The sequence below is a fragment of the Acanthochromis polyacanthus genome, chromosome 3 (genome assembly GCF_021347895.1).
Source record: "Acanthochromis polyacanthus isolate Apoly-LR-REF ecotype Palm Island chromosome 3, KAUST_Apoly_ChrSc, whole genome shotgun sequence".
Taxonomy (NCBI): Eukaryota; Metazoa; Chordata; class Actinopteri; family Pomacentridae; genus Acanthochromis; species Acanthochromis polyacanthus.
In genome coordinates this window covers 5,116,012-5,136,644 of record NC_067115.1, presented here as the reverse complement: position 1 = coordinate 5,136,644, position 20,633 = coordinate 5,116,012, and the positions used below count along the sequence as shown (strand labels likewise).

The 20,633-nt window shown below is 39.8% G+C and overlaps 1 protein-coding gene across 3 annotated transcripts in view; it reads right to left on the bottom strand.

Annotated features, from left to right (window-relative positions):
• Positions 1–1,812: 1,812 nt before the first annotated feature.
• LOC110966377 (cell adhesion molecule 1-like) overlaps positions 1,813–20,633 on the bottom strand; it is a 29,301-nt gene continuing 10,480 nt past the window's right edge. The window contains exons 1-5 of one of the 3 annotated variants that reach the window (XM_022215712.2): positions 9,080–9,376; positions 7,617–7,883; positions 7,158–7,487; positions 4,125–4,400; positions 1,813–3,976 (exon numbers count right to left, since the gene is read on the bottom strand). In XM_022215712.2, the coding sequence (XP_022071404.2) occupies positions 3,807–3,976; positions 4,125–4,400; positions 7,158–7,487; positions 7,617–7,883; positions 9,080–9,155 (1,119 nt within the window). In that variant the 5' untranslated portion in view covers positions 9,156–9,376 and the 3' untranslated portion in view covers positions 1,813–3,806. Of the gene's footprint in view, positions 3,977–4,124; positions 4,401–7,157; positions 7,488–7,616; positions 7,884–9,079; positions 9,377–20,633 lie in introns of those variants that run through there. The other 2 variants (XM_051945843.1, XM_051945844.1) reach the window with 2 other exon arrangements.

Genomic DNA, 20,633 nt, shown 5'->3' with positions numbered 1-20,633 from the left:
TTAAACATTCCATTGCATTCTCTGTACACCGCTTTATCCTCACTAGGGTCGCAGGGGGTGCTGGAGTTCATCCCAGCTGACTTGGGCGAAGGCAGGGGACACCCTGGACAGGTCGCCAGTCTGTCACAGGGCTGTGTTTAAACAACAAATGCTTATTTTCTTATGTTAAAAGAATGTATAGAATTTAATCAAATACCACATGCTGCATTTATAGTTTTGGTCAGAACGCTATGTCATGTGTATTTGTTCCAATGCAGTACTGTTTGTGTCTGTTGTATTGTATTGCTCTGAGGTTGTGAAGGGACTCTGAGGAGATTTTTAAGTAAGTGCTCCAAAGACATCAACATTCACAGGTTTAAACACATGTATTCAGATCGACTTTTGCAAGACAAGCATGAGGTTTTGTCATCATGCAGTCACAGGGCACTGGTTTCCAGGTCAGATGTCCAGGTGTTTCCTCTGGAAGTGTAGTTCCTGAGCTAAAGATCACACTGTGAATGTGTACACAAAAGTCAGTGGTACTTTGGGAAAATAAATTTAGCTGGCGGTCCTTTCAGAGGGCAATTTCAGGTTGTTACACATGCTTGTGGGGGATTTGAACATGAAGGATAGAATTGTTTTAATTCCACTCTCACAAGAAATTAATACACTCCCTACAGCGAGAAAGCATCCATGGCATGTAAATAAATCCCTTTAAACTCCATCTTTGTCAGCACCTCTAAGTCTGCCATTAAGGAGGTACTGCACACTGTCTTTTTCAGAGAAGACAGTCTGCAAGAGTGTATTCGATGTGCAATCATGATTAATCTATGACATGACAGATATTCATAATATGGGGAAATTTTAGTTTTGCTGAGAAATGCTGCTGTTACAAAGAATAGTGAAAATAGGATTTCTCATTCCCCGTTTAACAGTAAAACATCTAACCAGTGATGTCTGTGAAGTTGTTCGTAAAGCTAACAGGAGTCATGAGCTTACAACAGCTAATGAAATTGATGAGAACTTGTAAGATTTACTCCGCCTTTCGATAATGTCAGTAATCTTACTGACTTCAATGAGATCAACAACTACAAAATGAACTGTTTACAGAGGACGTACTTCTGTGAAATCTTTACAGGCTCGAATGCCATGTTGCAGAATGGGACACAGCTCAACTAAGATGATGCATGCTGTGTGGAATGCAACAAAATGTTAGTGAATGTTAGAGATTTACTGTGACATAAATGAACTGGTTTGTATTCCAGTGGACATACTGCAGGCTTTCTACAGAGGCTGACAGGGTCATACACATCTATTGCAAAGGCTACAGAGCAAATGAATAGCAGTTGGAAGTCAGTGCAGATGTGGCGGGTTTGGATTCCATCAGTTATGACAGGAATCCATCAACAATTTGTCGGTTTTCAACATTCAAGGACAAAATAAACAATCCCCCGTGCCCTTTTCTCTTCCTCATTTCAACCACTGCATTTCTCCCTCTGAGGAGAGCAGAGGAAGGAATGGAGGAAGAGGAGGAGTAAATAATTTGTAGGAATGTATTTACTCCCTCCAGCCCACACAAAACCTCTGCAGTGGAGTTCCTCATAAAATCCTCAGACATCAAAAAGCCTCCAGAGTTCTGCAGGAATGGAGATGGCGATGAAGAATCTCATAAACAGGAAATGTACAATCACTGATTCCAGCTCAGTCAGTACTTCTGGGGTTTAGAGTCGGTACTTGTTACACTTGTTACACTGTGAATCCCACCATGGCTGACAGTCTTGAGGCAAGCACAGATTCTTACATGGAAACAAGAATCAATGGAAGAGACTGGGATCGTTTTTGTATGTAATGGTCATTTATTCACATTGTGACAACAAATATTATAAAAGCTAGTATTCTTTACTGAAGTTCCAGTGTGCACGCCAATAGTTTTTGCTTGTCTAGTTCCTCTTTTTCACTAACACTCAGCCAGCACCACAATATAACCTAACACAGGCACAAACAACAAATGTGCACACATAGCTATTGCTGAGCCACTAGCTGTGGATTGGAGTAAAGTCTTTTTCATGCTTTCAGTGGTTTCACATGCAAACTATGAAGCTGAGCGTGAGAACTTTCACATCTGAACATTAAGTGTTATATTTCCAGCACACCTCAAAATAAACCTATAACATTCTTTGCAGAAACACATTTGATAAAAACAGGAAGATGCAGTAAATCACATTTAACTACATAGCGCCTTCACTGGATGTTTATGCCAAACTGCCAACTGATTCATCAACATAAATTTAGGTTGGCATTTCCCAAAACAAACATTTTTGTTGTAAGAAAAAGTTTCATTTTGCTGTTTCAGTCAGAAAATCAGTTGCACAGATGGAGATTTGTTAACTTTCAGAGTTCTGTCACTCTTCAGTCTGACATATCAATTTACACAAAAAGCCCGTCTTTAGAGAATGGAATAAATAAGTTATCATTAAACAAGCTCTCATAATACTGAACAGACCTTAAAAGCATGTCCGTCCACACTTCACATCCAGTAATGTATTTCAAACAGCAGTGTTTTATATTTACGTATTTATGTAGTTTATTTCTCATTTAATTATTTGTATGGACAACACGCATTAACACGCATTTCTGACTGTCTGTGCTTTCTGATCATCACACATCAGTCTTGCAGTCTTTTTGCAAGAAATGTCTTCATACCAATGAAGTGACAGAAATACAAACACAGCACATACGACAATATCAATACAAATCAGCACTTTTCCCTTCACAGACAGACTCATTGAAGCTGAGGCCTCTTTCTGTGTACCAAACTCAAAGTTGTGCTTCAGGTGAAGGACAAGGCTGGTCGTGTTCAAAAAAATGAGCTTATTCTGATTTTATGGCATAAGTTATCAACAAATAAAAGGAGATAATTACACCACAACATAAGAGGCCCATAAAGAACCCACGCAACCGTCTACAAATTATTGTGTCCTAATTTGATAAGTTACAAATATGTTCAGTAAAATGTACCACATAGGCATAGAACTGAGGTAAAAACCATGTGGCTTCTGAACTATGGCAAATTTTGAAGAACATGTTTATAATTATTTACTTTTGCTAAATTATTAAAAGCCAGTAATGTCCATCACATTGTGGCACTAATGTTCTGTTATTGTGAGGAGTGAGGCCTCCAGTGGAAAATCGTCCTCAACAAATTACTTTTATTAGGAGACTTTATTTTCCTTTTGTCGTAGAGACAAAGTTTATGAAAAACGACAGCGCCCAGCTGTTTTAGGAAACAACAGTCTTTTTAAAAAACACTAGCGATATGTTTAAAGTTGTGTGTCTTCATTAGGAATGAATGGGGCTTAGTTGCCACAGACAAACTGAAACATTGTTGATGTTAGTTCGTGAATCTGCTTTCGTAGAGTTTCGCCCTTTTACCAGCATACATAATGAAATATCAAAGCATATACAATTTCTGTAATAATGGAATAATCTGAGCTTTGGACATCTCACAAACACTTCCAATCGATGGCTTAAAAATGAAGTGTTTGTACAACAGGTAAGTTTCTCTTTGCGGTAAACTGAACCTTCTGCAGACACAGCAGTTTGGTGCAGGTGGAAATGACTTGTTCCACTCAGCATTTAGGATCCACAAGTTGAAACTTCTTCTCATTTTTTTTGGCATTTTAAGCCATGTGAAAAGAAACAACATGAAGTGAGCGGAAGAAAGAGACCAGACTCAAACTGGGGAAGTTGATCTGACGTAAGACTTCAACTCTGCAGCTGAAGTCAAAGCAGTAGCTTCACATTGTCCGTCCACGTTCTTCATTGAATTACGCCTCAAGGGGCACAGCTTGCCGTTTATGCAAACGGAATACGTCCTTCAAGTTGTACTGTCCCATTCTGTTGTGTCTGTAGTACCCAAAGTATACCATTACCACTATGACGATGATCACAACAGCAGCTATTACCACACCAAGTATAATGTATGGGATGATGTTGCCTGCAGAGGTGGGTGGGGGGAATGGGTAAAGAAACAAGAAAGAGAGAACAATGTATGTCAAACAAATGTAAAATATTAAAAAGAGTCATTGTGAATTTAATTTGTGTTTCAGAAACAACTGAGAAAGACCTGCTGGGATGGAACTCACCTTGAACATCCACGGTGAAAGTTACAGACTCTGTCCTGTCCTCACTGCTGACGTGACAGGTGTACTGTCCTTTATGCTCAAAACCGACAGATTTGATTGTGACAACGCTGAAGGAGGCATCGAAGACAACACTGTGGTAGGACTGACTATCTGGTGGGATGGTCCACACGTAGGAGGGGCTGGGGTTTCCCACCGCCGAGCAGTTCAGCTGTAAACTCTGTCCTTCTGTAATTTTGATGGGCTCTAGATTTCCTGTCTTCTGTAAGTGAGGCCCATCTGCATGTTGGTTGGGGGAAGAAGGAAAAGAACATTTTATTTCTGCAAAGTAGAACTCATTTTGAAACTTGCAGAAGTGACACTTCTAAGAAGATTTTAATTACAGTACTGCCCATTCACATGAAAACTCAAACTAACAAAGCAGGGGGAAAAAAAGAGTTGTGAGGGGAAAAAAATCTTAATTACCCCGTATCTATTCAAACAAAAGGCATGTTTTCACATCACAACCACTCCTCTGCCTCCTCAGGGAACAAAATCCCAGCTGGCTATATAAGGCAATCAAAAAGCATGGTGAACTAATCCATCGAATACAAATGAATCATTCCTAGAGAAAGAAAAAAAAAACCCCTTCACTTGGTCTGGCACAGTGATGTCATTGTAACATCATGACAACAGTAGTCAGGAAATGCAAAACAGCCTCTTTCCAATCACTGATCCAGCATTGTGAGTCTGAACCAAAGAACAATTAAACTACATTTGACCTGTAACTTGATAAAAGATCCCTGAAACTATCTGTATGTTACCATTATTCTTTGATATAAACTGTAACACAATGCTGAAACAAGCAAACCTGTGATAGTATGTACTGCTTAAATTACTGGAAAAATACTCAAAACATAAAAACACTATTGCGTAATGTGTGAAATGAACATGTGATGTACAAGTGGTGTGGGAAGGAGAGCTGTCACACATTTGTCATAGTGGAAAGCACCTTGCTAGTCTCACCACAGGACTGTCCCCAACAGGCCATTGCACTGTACTTTCAGTTTCTCCAACTAAACACTTCTACTGTGCTGCACTTCACAGAAAAATACTTTATCCCTGAATCCACTTTTTAGATATAGCTTTTTGCAAAAACTATATGATGTATGTGGAATGAGAAGGAGTTCAAAGTCTCAGTGTTCAGAAATGACTGACAGTTAAAAAAAATCAGGTCTAAAAATGCCATCTGCTCTGTTAGACTGTACTTTGGCACAGTGGGTGTCCAACCATTTGCACTAACTATAGTGGAGCTAAAGCTGCTGGGAGCATCAATGGCTTTGCAGGCATTAGGACAAAGTATTCAACTTGAACTCAGCATGGTGCCAGATGTAAGGTTTATGGAGATACTACCTTTCATTCTGAGGATGACATGAATGCGAGACCAAGGTGAGCCATCAAACCGTTATCAGAACATTTAAAACACAAATGTCAGTCTCATGGTGGAGGGAGTCAGGGATCATCATCTGACTGCACAAAACTTCATGCGAGTACATCGGATTAGCTGTAGTGATATTTGAGTCTGGACCAAAGTAGTGAAGTGACACACTGACCAGCGTGTTGATTGTGAAAAACCATTTCAGTGCTTCTGCTGCAGTTAACAGCAAGTCAATAATAAAATATTGAAGTGCTGAATCAAAAATAGTTGGACCTGCTGCACAAGGTGCTACGCACCTCATCTAAAAATGCTCATATGACATGCATAGTTTTAGGAAACTGATTTTTTTTCATGCTAGTTAGTTGAATAACAGTGAGAACAGAAACTGCTGATAACACATGTGGCCTGTGAACTGTTTGCTAAAAATGATCTCAATATAAATCATTGTTACCTTCTGAACTATCTGAAATGTTGTTTACATCCAGTCCAATTATAAACCAACATTCAAATCTATTATCTAGTAATGTAACACTCTAAAACGGACCATACCACAATGAATACTTTCTTGAACATTTTTAAAACAGGACTTGTACTGGAGTACTTTTAGTATCATATTTTACTATTATCACCTTTTAAGACGATATAACAAACATGTTTTTTTCTATTCCTGGTCTCCACAAACTTCAGAGGGTCAGTCTTTGGCTTGTTTAGGTGCTAAGTGCTCCGCTTGGTTCACCAGCTTGTTGCTGCTTCTGTACCTCTGCTGTTTGATGTTGAGCTGATTTATGTTGCCTGGTGTGAATGAAAATGCTGCTTGTCAGAGCTGTGAGAGAACTGAAACAGTTAAGCTGTGGGCCAAAAAACCAAACCAATGAAATGAAACATGCAATAAAGGTCTGTAAAGCTGTGGGAACTGCGTTGAGTTGTGGAGCAATAATCTGTAAGGTTCTCACTAACAGCAACTTCCTCCACATAGAAGTAGTGTGTTTAAAAGGATTCGAGTACCCTGGTTATGATCAGGGGTTTTAACGACACCCATTGTGTTTGAGCATGTAAACATCATGTTCAGAAACCTGCATAAGTACTCATCCCAGTTTTGGGAAACTTGATTATTCTGTCTGGGATACCAGGATGTTATACGTGTGCATCTTATCCTGGTTTCTGACCACTGCTGACAACCAGCACAGCCGCAGCACAGACACTAGTGCTCATACAGTCGTTCCCTCTGGTCTCATAAACAGCTCAACTATGTTATGCAGCCAGTCAGAGGACGCTCCCAACTTTCTCTCCACTTAAGGTCACTGAACTCCATCATGACACTCTCACCAACTACAGCTGTGTATTTGCATCCACTGATCTCTTGTCCAACACCGTGGCAGCAGTCAAATTAATTCAAGGTCAGTCTGAGGTACAGGAATGCCAGCACACAGTAATCAGTAACAGAGGTACTGATATGAAGAACCAGCTGTCTCTGTTCTCTATGAAAGCACCACATCCCAAATGTGACCAAACTGGAATGAACACCACGGGTTATACAACGCTGCTGGTTAGAATACAATCACTGTATAAGAGAGCAGCTTGTGTTGTTATTCTATGATTTTTGTTGTTGTCAGACTCACAGTGGACTGTGGCAGTGATTCTTTCTGACGTCACCACTGGAGGAGGCTGTGGTCCTTCAGGTCCCAGTTCCAGTTTGGCTTCACACCAGTACTGGGCTCCATCATCTTCTTTGCTGACGTTGACATTCAGAGGGAAGCTGACGTTCTCTGGTTTGTCCTGTTTGCTGTTGTACTCTTGGCGGCTCAGTTCTGTCCGTCCTCTGAAGAAGGTCACGGTGAGGTTCCCAGCAGGAGCTACGTTCTCTACGGTACACTCCAGAGTGTACTGGTTGTGCTCAAACATCGGCCCGGCGTGATTTTCAAAGCTGATGGACACATTTTCTGGAGGCTCTGGAGAGACCGGGAAAAAGAAAAAGATGTAGAGTGAGACACACAAAGCATCAAAGCGATCAAATTCTGCATACAAATGAATTAACCATCTTTAGTAAGAATGTTTTGTTAAACAGCAGTTTTACTTACGGTAGACAGTTACAGGCAGGACGGTACAGCACTGGTCACCAGACTCAGTATTATAAAAGCACATGGGAGACGCATCCCACTCTGTCAATCTGCCAACCGTCCATGACAGCGTAGTTCCGTTTACTGTGACGTCTCCCACTGGTTTCTCCAAACCGGAATGTTTGGTACATACATCCTCACATAAAATGCATGTAGCAGAGGTCGGGTCACCGTACTTCACTACCAGTCTGGATGGAGTGAATACAGGCTTGTATGCACAGTTTGCATCTGCAAGAAACACAGTAAATGTTAAGACTTTATACATCTTAACACACCATTTTCACACACAATGTCCTCCATGAACGCTAATGTTTAAGATAATAAATGCAGGATCTGTCTTTATACACTTATTAACTTATTTATCAAAGTATATTTTAAATTCTGTGACCTCTTATCAATCACAGAATCAATAAATAAGTTAACAGTTCATGTTCAGCAGTTCAAATGGTTTGTACTACAACACAGTGAATGACTGTCTATCCCAGCTGACTTAGGACGAAGGCAGTCGCACTCACACCTATGGACAATTTAGAATCAATAATTAACCTCAGCATGTTTTTTGGACTGTGGGAAGAAGCCGAAGAACCTGCTGAGAACCCACAATACACAGGAGAACATGCAAGCTCCACACAGAAGGATCCCAGACTTATGCCAGTGTTGTGCCAAAAACTTAGTCCACAAAAGAAACAGTCCTCATGTTTCTCTGTAGTTTTACCCCCTCTGTGTTCTACCTGAACCTATTCAGTATATTTTTTAACCAGTTAAAATAGCTTGAAAGGACAAGTTCAACTTATTTTAATGTCATTTTCCAGAAAGTGAAGTCAACACCTACATTGTGACTCAAATGGAAATGCATCAAAATGACTTGATTTCATTGATTATTATCACTGCTGATTAATCTGTTGCCTATTTTCTGGATCAGTTCGTTAGTTCTTTTGGTTTGAAAATTTCTCAGAAAGTGGTGAAAAAGCTTCAGTTGATGTCCTCATATGTCATGTTTTCTCAGTTTACTGTCAGAAGGAATCAAAGAAACTAGAATATTCCGATTTAAAAAGCTGGAATCAGAGAATTGTGACTAATTTTTTTTGTCAGCACAGATGCAGTTAAGTGTATTCGCATGTTTGATCCACATACAAGCAGCTGTAGACGAATGTAAACTGGGTGGTAATAAGTTTTTAGGCAAAGGATCGCTATTTATCGAAACACCGGGACGCGAACCGGAGATCTACTAGCTGTGAGGCGACAGCCACGGAGCCACATTTTGCAAACAAATCAATCGAAAATAGTACATATATGTAATTATTCAAAATATTAAAACTTTACAAAGGGCTCTAAACCCCTACAGCAGAACACGAGTCTGTCTCATGTACGTAAAAGGCTCGTTTAAGATGACAACGATAGAGCGTAAAGCAAGGAATACTCACTGCTGCAGCCAGACACATGGACGTTACGCTGAAAAACCATCAAGGAAACAACCAAAAATACGTTAAGGAACAACATGATATCCTGTTAGATTAGTACAAAAATCTGAATCCGATGCTGACCAGAGGATTGAAAGTAAAAAAAAAAAATGATGTGAAGCGGGGAAGTTTGCGTCCGAGCGTCTCTGGTGGAGGTTAGAAATGAGCAGCAGCAGACACTCCCCCGACCTTTAAACACAATCTCATGTAGCATCAACAGGACAAACGAAAACGAAACCAGTAGGAAACGATGTGATTTTCGGGAAATCCCATCATTTCCCATCACTTGACCCGATGTGACTGAAGCACAGACACACAAACAGCTGGAGGAGGACCAACCAGAGAGAGAACAGTCTGTGAATTCAAAAATAACGGGCAAACACTTCAGGAGTCGTTCTTAGGAAGAAAATAACACCCCGTTTATAGATTCAAAAACTCTCAGACAGTAAAGGTGCTACTTGGAAAAACAAGAAAAGCACTCAGAGAGCAGTACTCCTCCAAGGCTGTTCATTCCCCCATATGGCACTGTGAGAAATGGAGCTTTTTTATATATAGAAATACAGCATTTGTATATTAGTTATTGATGATCAGAAATCGTGGCAAGATAGATTGTGGCCATTGAAAATAAATGTACCCACATACAGACAGACAGACAGACAGACAGACAGACAGACAGACAGACACACGCCGATCATCAGATAACTCCGCCACATTCCTTGGTGGAGTAAAAATAGATTGGATGACTTAATAATGAACCTTTTAGAAAGAGGTTAAACAGACAACAATGTGTTCTGTTAGAGAATGTAAATGGCATTTCAAAAGACTTGAGTTGAAATGTTTTTTTAAAGAAACCATTTCAAGACAGTTCTTTGTAAACCCATCTGGTTCTGTTTTTATATACTTTAAAAAAAAAGCTTTCCTAAGCTATTTTTTTTTCTTAACTCAAATGTAAGAATGTGTAGCATTTACTATGCCCTTCAACATGATAGATATTATATTTTGGGTTTTTGGTCAGACAGAACAACATATTAGAAGAAGCTGTGGATTTTGGAAACTGTGATGGATATTTATCACAGTTTTCCGATGTTTTATAGACCAAATGATGAATCGGTTAATCGATTAATTGAGAAGAACCACTTCCGTGAATGTTCCTTTAAACAACCCCCAAAAGTCTCTCAAAGAACCATCAAAAACGGTTCCTTTAGGCTGGTTCTGTTTTGAAACCAGGACTTGATAATCTTTCATGCAATTTTCAAGCAAAAAACAAAACAAAAACCCTTTCTATGTCTTTCATTATGACAGATGTAAAATATTTACATAACACTTTTTAATCAAAGTATTGCATCAAGTTAGTCAAACATGTGGGATACTGATCTGGTCAAGTAACTAACAGGGGCTTTTTAGTCCGTTTCAGCTGCTTTGGTGTTCATAAAATTAACAACAGATGCACTAGAGGGGTAACAATGAGACACCCCCAAAACAGGAATGAGTTTACAGGTGAAGGCTACTGACATTTTTTCCTTCCTAATGTTTACTGACTGTTTTTCACTAGTTTTGCATTTGGCTAGGGTAAGTGTCACTTCTGGTAGCATGAGGCGATACCTGGACCCTACAGAGGTTCCACAGACAGTCCAACTCCTCCAGGATGAAACATCAGTGTGTGCCATCGCCAGAAGGTTTGCTGTGTCTCCCAGCACAGTCTCAAGCGCATGGAGGAGATTCCAGGAGACAGGCAGTTAGTCCAAGAGAGCTGGATAGGACCGTAGAAGGTCCTCAACCGATCAGCAGGACAGATATCTGCTCCTTTGTGCAAGGAGGAACAGGATGAACACTGCTATAGCTCTACAAAATGACCTCCAGCAGACCACTGGTGTGAATGTCTCTGATCAAACAATCAAAAAGAGATTTAACGAGAGTGGTCTGAGGGCCCAGCGTCCTCTAGTGCCCGCTGTGCTCGCTGACTGGCACCGTGGAGCTCGGCTGGCATTTGCTATAGAACACAGGAATTTGAAAGTCCACCACTGGTGCCCTGTGCTTTTCACAGATGAGAGCAGGTTCACCCTGAGCGCATGTGACAGGCATGAAAGGGTCTGGAGAAGCCGTGGAGAACGTTATGCTGCCTGTAACATTGTTCAGCGTGACCAGTTTGGTGGTGGGTCAGTGATGGTGTGGGAAGGCATATCCATGGAGGGACGCACAGACCTCTACAGGCTGGACAACGGCATTCTGACTGCCATTAGGTATCAGGATGAAATCCTTTGATCCATTGTCAGACCCTACATTGGTGCAGTGGTCCTGGATTCCTTCTGGTGCACGACAATGCCCGGCCTTATGTGGTAAGAGAACTCATGCAGTTCCTGGAGGATGAAGGAACTGATACCATTAGCTGGCCCCCATGCTCACCTGACCTGAATCCAGTAGAATGTTTTGTTCCATCCGACACCATCAGGTTGCTCCTCAGACTGTCCAGGAGCTCAGCGATGCCCTGGTCCAGCTCTGGCAGGAGATACCCTAGGACACCATCCGTCGTCTCATTCAGAGCTTGTCAGTTACATATAATGTTTCTCCTGGGAGCTTAAGGCAACTGGATTCACCTTTAATCTGAGGAAATCTAGTTTTCTCTATTTGTATTTACAGAATGATTATGCTTTGTTTACCTAAAACAAATGATTTTCCCCAATCTTTTAATTCAGTGCTTATTTAAATAATAGCTACAAAATCAAGGACACTCATTTATCATAAGGAATGTAATTTATCTGACACATTATTTTAACAAGTACATCACAACAGAATCATTATTACAGTGCACAGTAATCTTTAGCTTTGAAATTAGACATAAAACTGAAAACAAACAGGAAAACTAGACTTCAATTACATATAACAAGTCAATCACTGCTTTTCAATGTAAAATCAATGCAACTAATAACCTAGTTGAGTAACAAGTACAGTATTTGGCTCTGAAATGTTGCATTAAGCTTTCGAAAATGGAAAACAATTTGATATATGAGTTCACCACTTGAGAGCCCATACTTTATTGTAGTCTACACACAAGCAACACAGCAGAATGTTGGAGCCCTTATCGTCAAGTGCTTGACCAGAAACAGGCTTCCCTTATCTCCTTCCTGTGCGCCCTTCCTCCAGTCGTACCAGGAGAAGCCCTGCTCCAAAATCAGATCCCACATCCTCAGACTGGGGAACGACTAGTCACCTTTACCCTCTCCTCCTATCTCTCTTTCATTCCTTCACACCTCCAAAAACTGACCTTCATTGTGTTCATTTATTCTTCCTCATTGCAGAGCTATTCTAAGTGGGCTCCCTGCCACTTCAGCTGGCAGCCAGAGGAGGCAGAGCTCCATGTCAGAAGTCCAGATATTTTAATGGCATTTGTTCCAAAGTGGCAGAGTCATACAGCCGGAAAAGAAAGACGACGCCCGTCAAGTCAGACCTCCCTCTTAAAAATAAAAATTTGTTTTTTGGAGTACAGCGTGTCTGTATCATCTGAACCAGAAGCATCAAGCATTATCTTTTATGAGGATGGAGAGTTTCACAATCCTAAAGGCACGGTCGTAAAAAGGTTTTCTCCAGATTTACTTGCAACATAGATTAAGATAGTGAATTAATTTTTTTCTCCAATTTAGACACAGTATAATTGATAAGGAGATAAAAGACAAGGCCTAAAATATACATATCCTGCTAATTATGAGTCATTTTTCAATCTCAGCTTATACTTTGTTTGTGTCACATATCTTGTCATACATGTATCCAAATGTGTGTTGTGTTTTCCTTGCTTTCCCACCCCTCCCTCTTCTCCCATCCCTCCCCCTTGCCCTCCTCTGTCCCTCTCAACCCGCCCGGCCAGCAGGCAGATGGGTCCCCCCTATATAGAGCCGGATTCTGCTCGAGGTTTCTTCCCTGTTAAAAGGGTGTTTTCCTTGCCACTGTCGCCTTTGGGCTTGCTCTGGGGGTCAGGCATATGGGTTCTGTAAAGTGTCTTGAGACAATTTGATTGTAATTGACGCTATATAAATAAAATTGAATTGAATTGAATTAATTCTTAAATAGGATATGTAGCGCATTTTTGCATTAAATAATGAAAAATAAAATGTGAAATGTTAGTGAAAAGGCTTTTCTTCTCAAGGGTAGCAGCAGGTTAACCGGACAACAGTGCTGTTTATTTACATATAGACTGTATGCAAAAATGGCTGTAGTGACCAATCCGTCATTGTTTGGTTTGTGGACTATTGATTTTAAATGATGAGTTTGGAATTTGGCCATTGCCATCTTGGGTTTTTTTGTTTTTTTAAAAAAAAAAAAGAAGTCGTAATGAGTGAGAGGTGGATGTGACTGTGTTTGATGAAACTGCAGCAACCTCTCAATCACATGGTAGACCTACTTTAAGGCATGTCCTACTTCATAATCTAGTATTGTCTAAATGGAACCAAAATTTACAAAATGAGCATCATGCTGTATTCATCCAATCTTAAAACTAGCAATTAAGAGCATAAACTCATTAGGAAAATGTTTATTGAGCTAAGAAATTCAGTAGAAAGTAGGCTAATTTTCTCATAGACATATTTTCAATTAGTAACCTTTTCCCAGCCTTCCCCTGCTGGCCATCAGAAAGACTGCATGTTCATTATCTAGCTTTGTGTAGATATACGAGTTAACTGGAACTCAGTTCTTTCATGTGGTCCCAAGTCCATTTTTATTTAGTCTGGAATTTGCCTCTTTGTAGTGGAGTTTGGAGGAAACAAAATGAGCCGGGAGTCACAAAAACGTATAAACTAACAGGCCATATGTGAAAGTAATATTACAAAGAAGCTTGTTTAGCTAGTTTAACACATGCTAGCTGGGCAGGTACTCATACTGTAGTGGTTCTATCATCTTGTAACAAAATATTTCACAAAATTGGTTCCATATTTTGCTACACAGCTTACTCTCGTATTTCTCTCGATGCATCATTGGTTGCTGTGGCAGTAATTATTTATGCACATAATCTACAAAAGTAGACAGTAACAGCTAAAAAAAATTAGCCTCTCTCTCATGGCTGCAGTGAAGTGACATATAAAAATACATGTAGCAAAGCCGTGCAGAAACAAGACCACAGTGGCTCCACTTTTTGTACCCTGACGCTACATCTATCTTTAACATACACTCTATGGTTATTTGTGTAAATACAGAACGTTAGCATTATCAACATGTAAATGCTGTTTCTATTCACACTACTAAACATTTTTTAACCAAAAGTGTTTGAGGTTGACCAATCATTGTCGTCACTTTCAATAAGGACATTATTAAGCTCTTAGTATTTTACAAATGTATTGAAATATACAGTTTTTATAGAGTGGGCTGATAATGGTTATCCTTACAACACATTGCACTTTATGCCACAGTTAGCATGAGTAGCAACAATTGTACACAACTTCTGTGTTTGTTGTTTACTACAAGGAACCAAATACTTTAAACAGAAAAAGTCCTCTGTGTATACCACTTGCACTAAACTATAATTTTATACATACTGAAATCTGCCTTTTGTTCTCAATAGCGATTTTAGAGTCAATTAAAGCACCTTATTACAAAAATAGACATTAATAGTATCTATAACCATCCAATATGACAAACTAGAACACACCTGTGCAAAGATGTTTTATCTTTATACATTTTATGCATTAAATTCAGAAGAAGGGTTAGGATTAGCTTTTTGTTGTTACCTTTATTTTCTCGGTTACTGTGAAAATCAAGTAAAAAGTTCATTGGAATATAGTTTGAATCCAGGTGTCAAAACAAATCAGAGGTGTTTAGTCATATCTTTGGATACGAGTCATTCTCAAAGGTGATTTCATGCTCTTAAAGTTCACGTCCACAGCATACTATTGTCTTACACTACGGAAACCCCACCCCCTCCCCCCGACTTATGTTCAGCATCAAAAATTTCCAGTTTCGCCAAGAAAAACAGAAGTGAAACACTGACGTATGCGTCAATCATCAGCGAAGTGAGGGGGAACTTCTTGGGAAGTATTACTGAACCCATGTCTTTCAACTTCAAAGGAAAACCACCAGCAAAAACCAACAGATACTCACCAACTGTACCACAATATTATGTGTATCCATGGAATCATAACTAATGACAGGAAACACACCCACACAATCAGAACATTAATGTGTGAATGTTTTTAACTGTCTTACAGAACTAAGGCTTGTTTTCTCAGTAATCTACAGCTAAGTCGGTAGTCCTGTTTCTGTACATGGCCTATATATAGAAATAAACAACCAATGAAAGCTTACAGGGCCCTACTGTAGTCGACCTGGGTACATACAGTACTTCTTGAATTTATTCCAATCTACCTAAGCTCATCCCAGCAGGCGCATTTGCATTCCTACTTCCCAGACGTTGCTCTACCTCCCTGTAGAGATACTACTCAAAGTCCTGTGTTTACTCTGCTGTCTGTCTTCTAAGTTCAGTGTTTCCCCTCCCATGTATAGGCCACCGCCTCCTCAAAATTCTGCCGACATTGCCGCCTCACTGGTCCGCCGGACCAACGAGATCGTCCGCGGGGGGGGGCGCGGCTGCAGCGGAGACGGTGGAGACGGCCCGATAGTATATATTATCCCCCCCTCACAGCCATTTCAACCCAGGGGAAACACTGAAGTTTATTAGTATTTTTAATTTTACCTTTATGCTTTTGTATGCCCGCTGTGCATACTATTACTACTGATTGTTTGGCACTTATTGTTGACTATAAGGCTATGCACAGCCCTTTACATTCATGTACACTTTGTGTATTTCTCACAATCCAAGACAGCTGCTTCTGTGAGATGAATGAGATTTGTGCTAGTTACAACCTGCCCACACTGACTCACTTAATGCCAGATGATATTTGAACACAGTGATCTCGCTCAGCGGTTTCATATTTGAGGTTATCTGAGACTTCAGCAGGGACTCACATCTGTCGTTCCCTGAAGAAATTTCCATTTAAAGTTAAAATGAGAACAGTATGAAGTAAGGCACTTACTCAGAAAACGCCATCATCGGCGAGAATTCCTAGAAATAATCCAAACATGCCTCCCCCAGTCAAAGTGTCGTTAAAGACACAGTAGCACGGTTTGCTACCTGTTGTTACCGCACAGTATCCATTCTCTATACACCGCTTTATCCTCACTAGGGTCGCGGGGGGAGCTGGAGCCTATCCCAGCTGACTCGGGCAAAGGCAGAGGACACCCTGGACAGGTCACCAGTCTGTCACAGGGCTACATATACAGACACACAATCACACCTACGGGCAATTTAGAGTAACCAATTAACCTCAGCATATTTTTGGACTGTGGGAGGAAGCCGGCGTGCCCGGAGAAAACCCACGCATGCACAGGGAGAACATGCAAACTCCATGCAGAAAGATCCCAGGCCCAGGCCGGGATTTGAACCAGGGATCTTCTTGCTGCAAGGCAAAAGTGCTGATCACTACCCCATTGTACAGCCCACCACACAATGTATTTATCCATGTTTATATACTACTGATAATATTAATAATAAAGTATTTTCATGGAAAGCCATGTCCAAAACATATGGAACAAGAGCAAATCCTGTTACATGATCATTCAAATCCTCAGCTTTTACTCATATTAAGTGTCACACACGAACACAAATAATAATTAAAAAAAACCCTCTTAACATGAAAAGTAAGACATATTACTTTCTGACAATGTATTTTGTGGATTTATCTTATAATAAAGTACCTAAAAATGCATATTTCACCACATTCATAACATTGTTCAGTACCAGTCTTTGGAATTATTTTTGGAAAGTCGTCAGAAATTATATCGACCCTACAGCTACTGCTTGTTAGGATTAAGTTATAAAGCCCCAAGATGTGTACATTTTTATCATGTGAACGTCTGAAGGTTGTCAAAACCTTTTTATTTCTATAGAAAAATAGAAAATGTGTGACCTCTGAGGGTGTGAGATTACAGTCTAGCATCCTCTAGTGGTACAGCACCAGTATTACATTATTAACTGTAATCTCTACACTTTTCCAGTCTTGCTCAGTGAACTGATGAGCATTGTGTAAATTTTAAAAATATTTAAACAATCTGAGTGGTCAAAATACCTCCTTAAGCAAAATCACATCTGTTTTATTAGAAACACGTGTACACCTGCTCAATCAATCGATAATCTAACTGGTCAATCCTGTAGCAGCAAGGCATGAAAACATGCACAAACAGCTCAAGAGTTTCAGTCCACGTACACATCAAACATCAGAAATGGGAAAAGTTTGCTTTCAGTAACTCTGACCGAGACACTGGCTGCAGTATTTGTAAAAGGGCTGATCTTTCACCACAATAGTCCGTCTAGACTAGAGTTTACTTTGAATGGTGCAGTGAGCAACAGTTCTGCAAAAGGAAACGCTTTGTTGATGAGAGGTCAGATTAAAAACACTAAAGCACAACAATGCAACAGTGCAAGCCATGTTCAATGGTTACTGAAGTCAAAAATCAAAACTCTAAAAGAATACGGAATTATGTTGTAAACAAAAAGTGTTAATCTTCAGCATTAATCTTCAATGCAGAAAGTAATGCAAATAAATATGAAGCATTGAATGAGAAGGTGTTTGACTGCTAGTGCATATGTTTTTATTAAGTGCAAATGAGGAAAATAATCAGATTTTTGACTTCAGTAACCACTGAACATGGTATCTACAGTCCAGCCCAAAGTTATTCATACCCCGAGCAAATTTTGATTAAAAATTATTGTTAAATGCAATTAAAAGCTGAAAAAGTTTTTTTTTTCCACAACGATGCCTGTGGGAGCCATATTTTATTTTGTTCTTGTTTTTGTAATTGCCTACCCAAGACCCCAGGGGGCTGTATTTCTTCTACCTGACGCTAACAGCCTGGGGTCAAATTAGGGTAGTTAGTTGATTGTATGACTTGGTTCAGGTGTTGTGGATATAAACAGGCAGAGGCACACAGTTTTCAACTGTGCTTGACTTTCTTTGCGTTTTATTATTTTGTTTATGACCAAGTTTAAGTGACGAGTGAAAAGCGATAATAAAGAACTGGGATTATTTCGACTCTTATGAAGAATCTGTTTGTTTATTTTTAGTTGAATGCACGTCAAAACTCTCGTATAGCCACCGTCGACAATTAGTAGTGCTAATTACAGGGCATAGCCACTACAGTGCCTCTTGTACATCATCTTATTATCTGTTGGGAAACATCTGTGTCATTTCCAATCAAAAAAAAAACTTGCTGGTTGAATAAAAGTAACTTAAAGTAAAAAAAATTGGCTATTAGTATGAATAATTTAGGGCTTGACTGTACATAAAAGCGATGTATCAGCAGGGTGGTCCACAGTCGAATTAACATTTACACAGTTTTAGAAGTCTGTGTGATAGTTGTCCACAACAAAAGATAAATAGCACCAAGGACAGTGTTTGAGTGGGCAGTCTTGTGTTATGAGGTCAGCTCTGTGTGTACTGGTTCCACAACTTCATGGTAAGCTTGTATTCTACAGATATAGCTGGTTAGCTCCTATTTGTAACACCGCAGTTGTTAATTATTCAAAAAACACTGAAGTTTTTGTATTGTTAAAACACGTATTTGTTCCAGATGAGGGCAGTAACACAAGAATAGAGAGGATGTCAGGAGCGATGTTAAAATTATCTCATCACAACAGATAAGAACCCTGAGAACTGAATTTCCCTTCGGGGATGAATAAAGTGATTCTGATTCTGATTCTGATTCTGATTTACTGAGTGAAAGAACCAAAATAGCAATGCAAAAGAAAATGAAATATGAAAGTTATTCATGGAAAATCCTACTAAACAGCAAAAGCACTGGTTTGGTTCCTCTGATTGATATATTATTCTATCTGACAGATCAATAAGTTTTTAATAGTGAAGCATGTTGCTGTTGTAGCTGCTGTGAAGCTAGTTTGAACTACATTATATACAGTTTTATATAGATACATTAATCTGAGGGCTCCTCACATGATTAGTGGGAAGAAATAGAAACCAAGTTCTGCTAAACAAATCAGTTTTCACTTTTCAAACTCTAAGGTTCATTATTGGATCATTTACTGAAATTAAGTCATGCAAGAAGTTTAGAGGAAAAATTAGTGTTTGGTGGAGCGGTTAACATCTCAGACATTTCAAATGTGACACTGCTTTCTGGAAGATGTAAGAAGCCAGAAAGGTTGGAAACCACTGATTTAACTGTGTGCTGTATTATAAAACCCAGTTATATTGTATAATGTGTAAAATCTTCTTCGCGAGAGTAACTAAAGCAGTCAGATAATTGTAGTAGAGTAGAAAATATATTCCTTGGAATGTGGTGGAGTGGAAGTGTAACATATGGAAACACTCAAAGAAAAAGCATCTCAGACTGTACTTAAATACAGTTCTTAAGTAAATGTACTTACCGTAGTTACTTCACTTCTGTTCGGGTTTTATTGCCGGTTCATCACAGAGAGTCAAAGCCAAAACAACAAATTAAACATCCCCAAGTAAAAATAAAGTACTAAATGAACCACCCCAAAACAAAAGGCTACGGTCCCAATTTATCTACAAGTCAACTAAAAGAAACAGAGGAAACCTGGACTTAAATTGCAGCGCGCTTTTGCAAGGTTTCCTGACCAAGGGTCGTCTAACAATTATGCCAGAGGGAAAAAAAAGGAAGAAACAGCAACCATATTTTCCTGACTCTACCCGGGCAGTGACACTAGAGACCTAAACAAACAGCTCAAACACTGCTCCAGGTGTCAGCTGTGAGAGAAGGTGATGGCCAAGACGATGAGCTCTGCAGGGTTTATAAATCCCCAACTGGACGGTGATTGACTACAGCTCATAGCATGGGGGCGGATGGAGGGACTACAGCTGAGGACCACAGAGACAATGCAGCAACACAGAACAAATTAATGCATTTCATCATCAGGAAAACATTTCCTCCGCGTTTATTTAAGACTTAAAGGCATTATGGAGGATGTTTTTTTTGTTTAATTTGTCTGATTCACATAAAATGAATAAACTGACCTTTAGTGAACTTGTATGTATGGTTTCTAAAAGAATAAAAAATTTTAAAAAAATAACTGTGGACATGGCAGGACCTGAAAAACATCAGCCAATCAAAGCGCTCGGACCGAGGCGTTTGGTTTGCTCCCTGTCCTGTCAATCAAAAATTTTCCGGCTCAGGCCTACTTACGTAGATTACGTACGCCTTGGACTTACGTGTTTTCTGTATGTGTTGCTTTGGTATAGCTTCGTAGTTAGCTGGCGACTTGTTTTGCTAATCTTTTTTTACAATAATGGCAGCTAAAGATCCAGGGGGACCCAGCCGTAAAAGACAACTTCACGAGTCCTACGCAAGTTTCTGGAGGGGGGCGTTTCTTCGTAAATGTTAAGAGGGGGGAGGTTAGAGGGGGGTGAGGGAGAGGTTGTATGTGCGCATGCGCACGCTACGTTCAAAGTCGTAGGAAATTAAATCTCCTCTAATGCCTTTAAGAGTCAACACGAACGCCTCATTT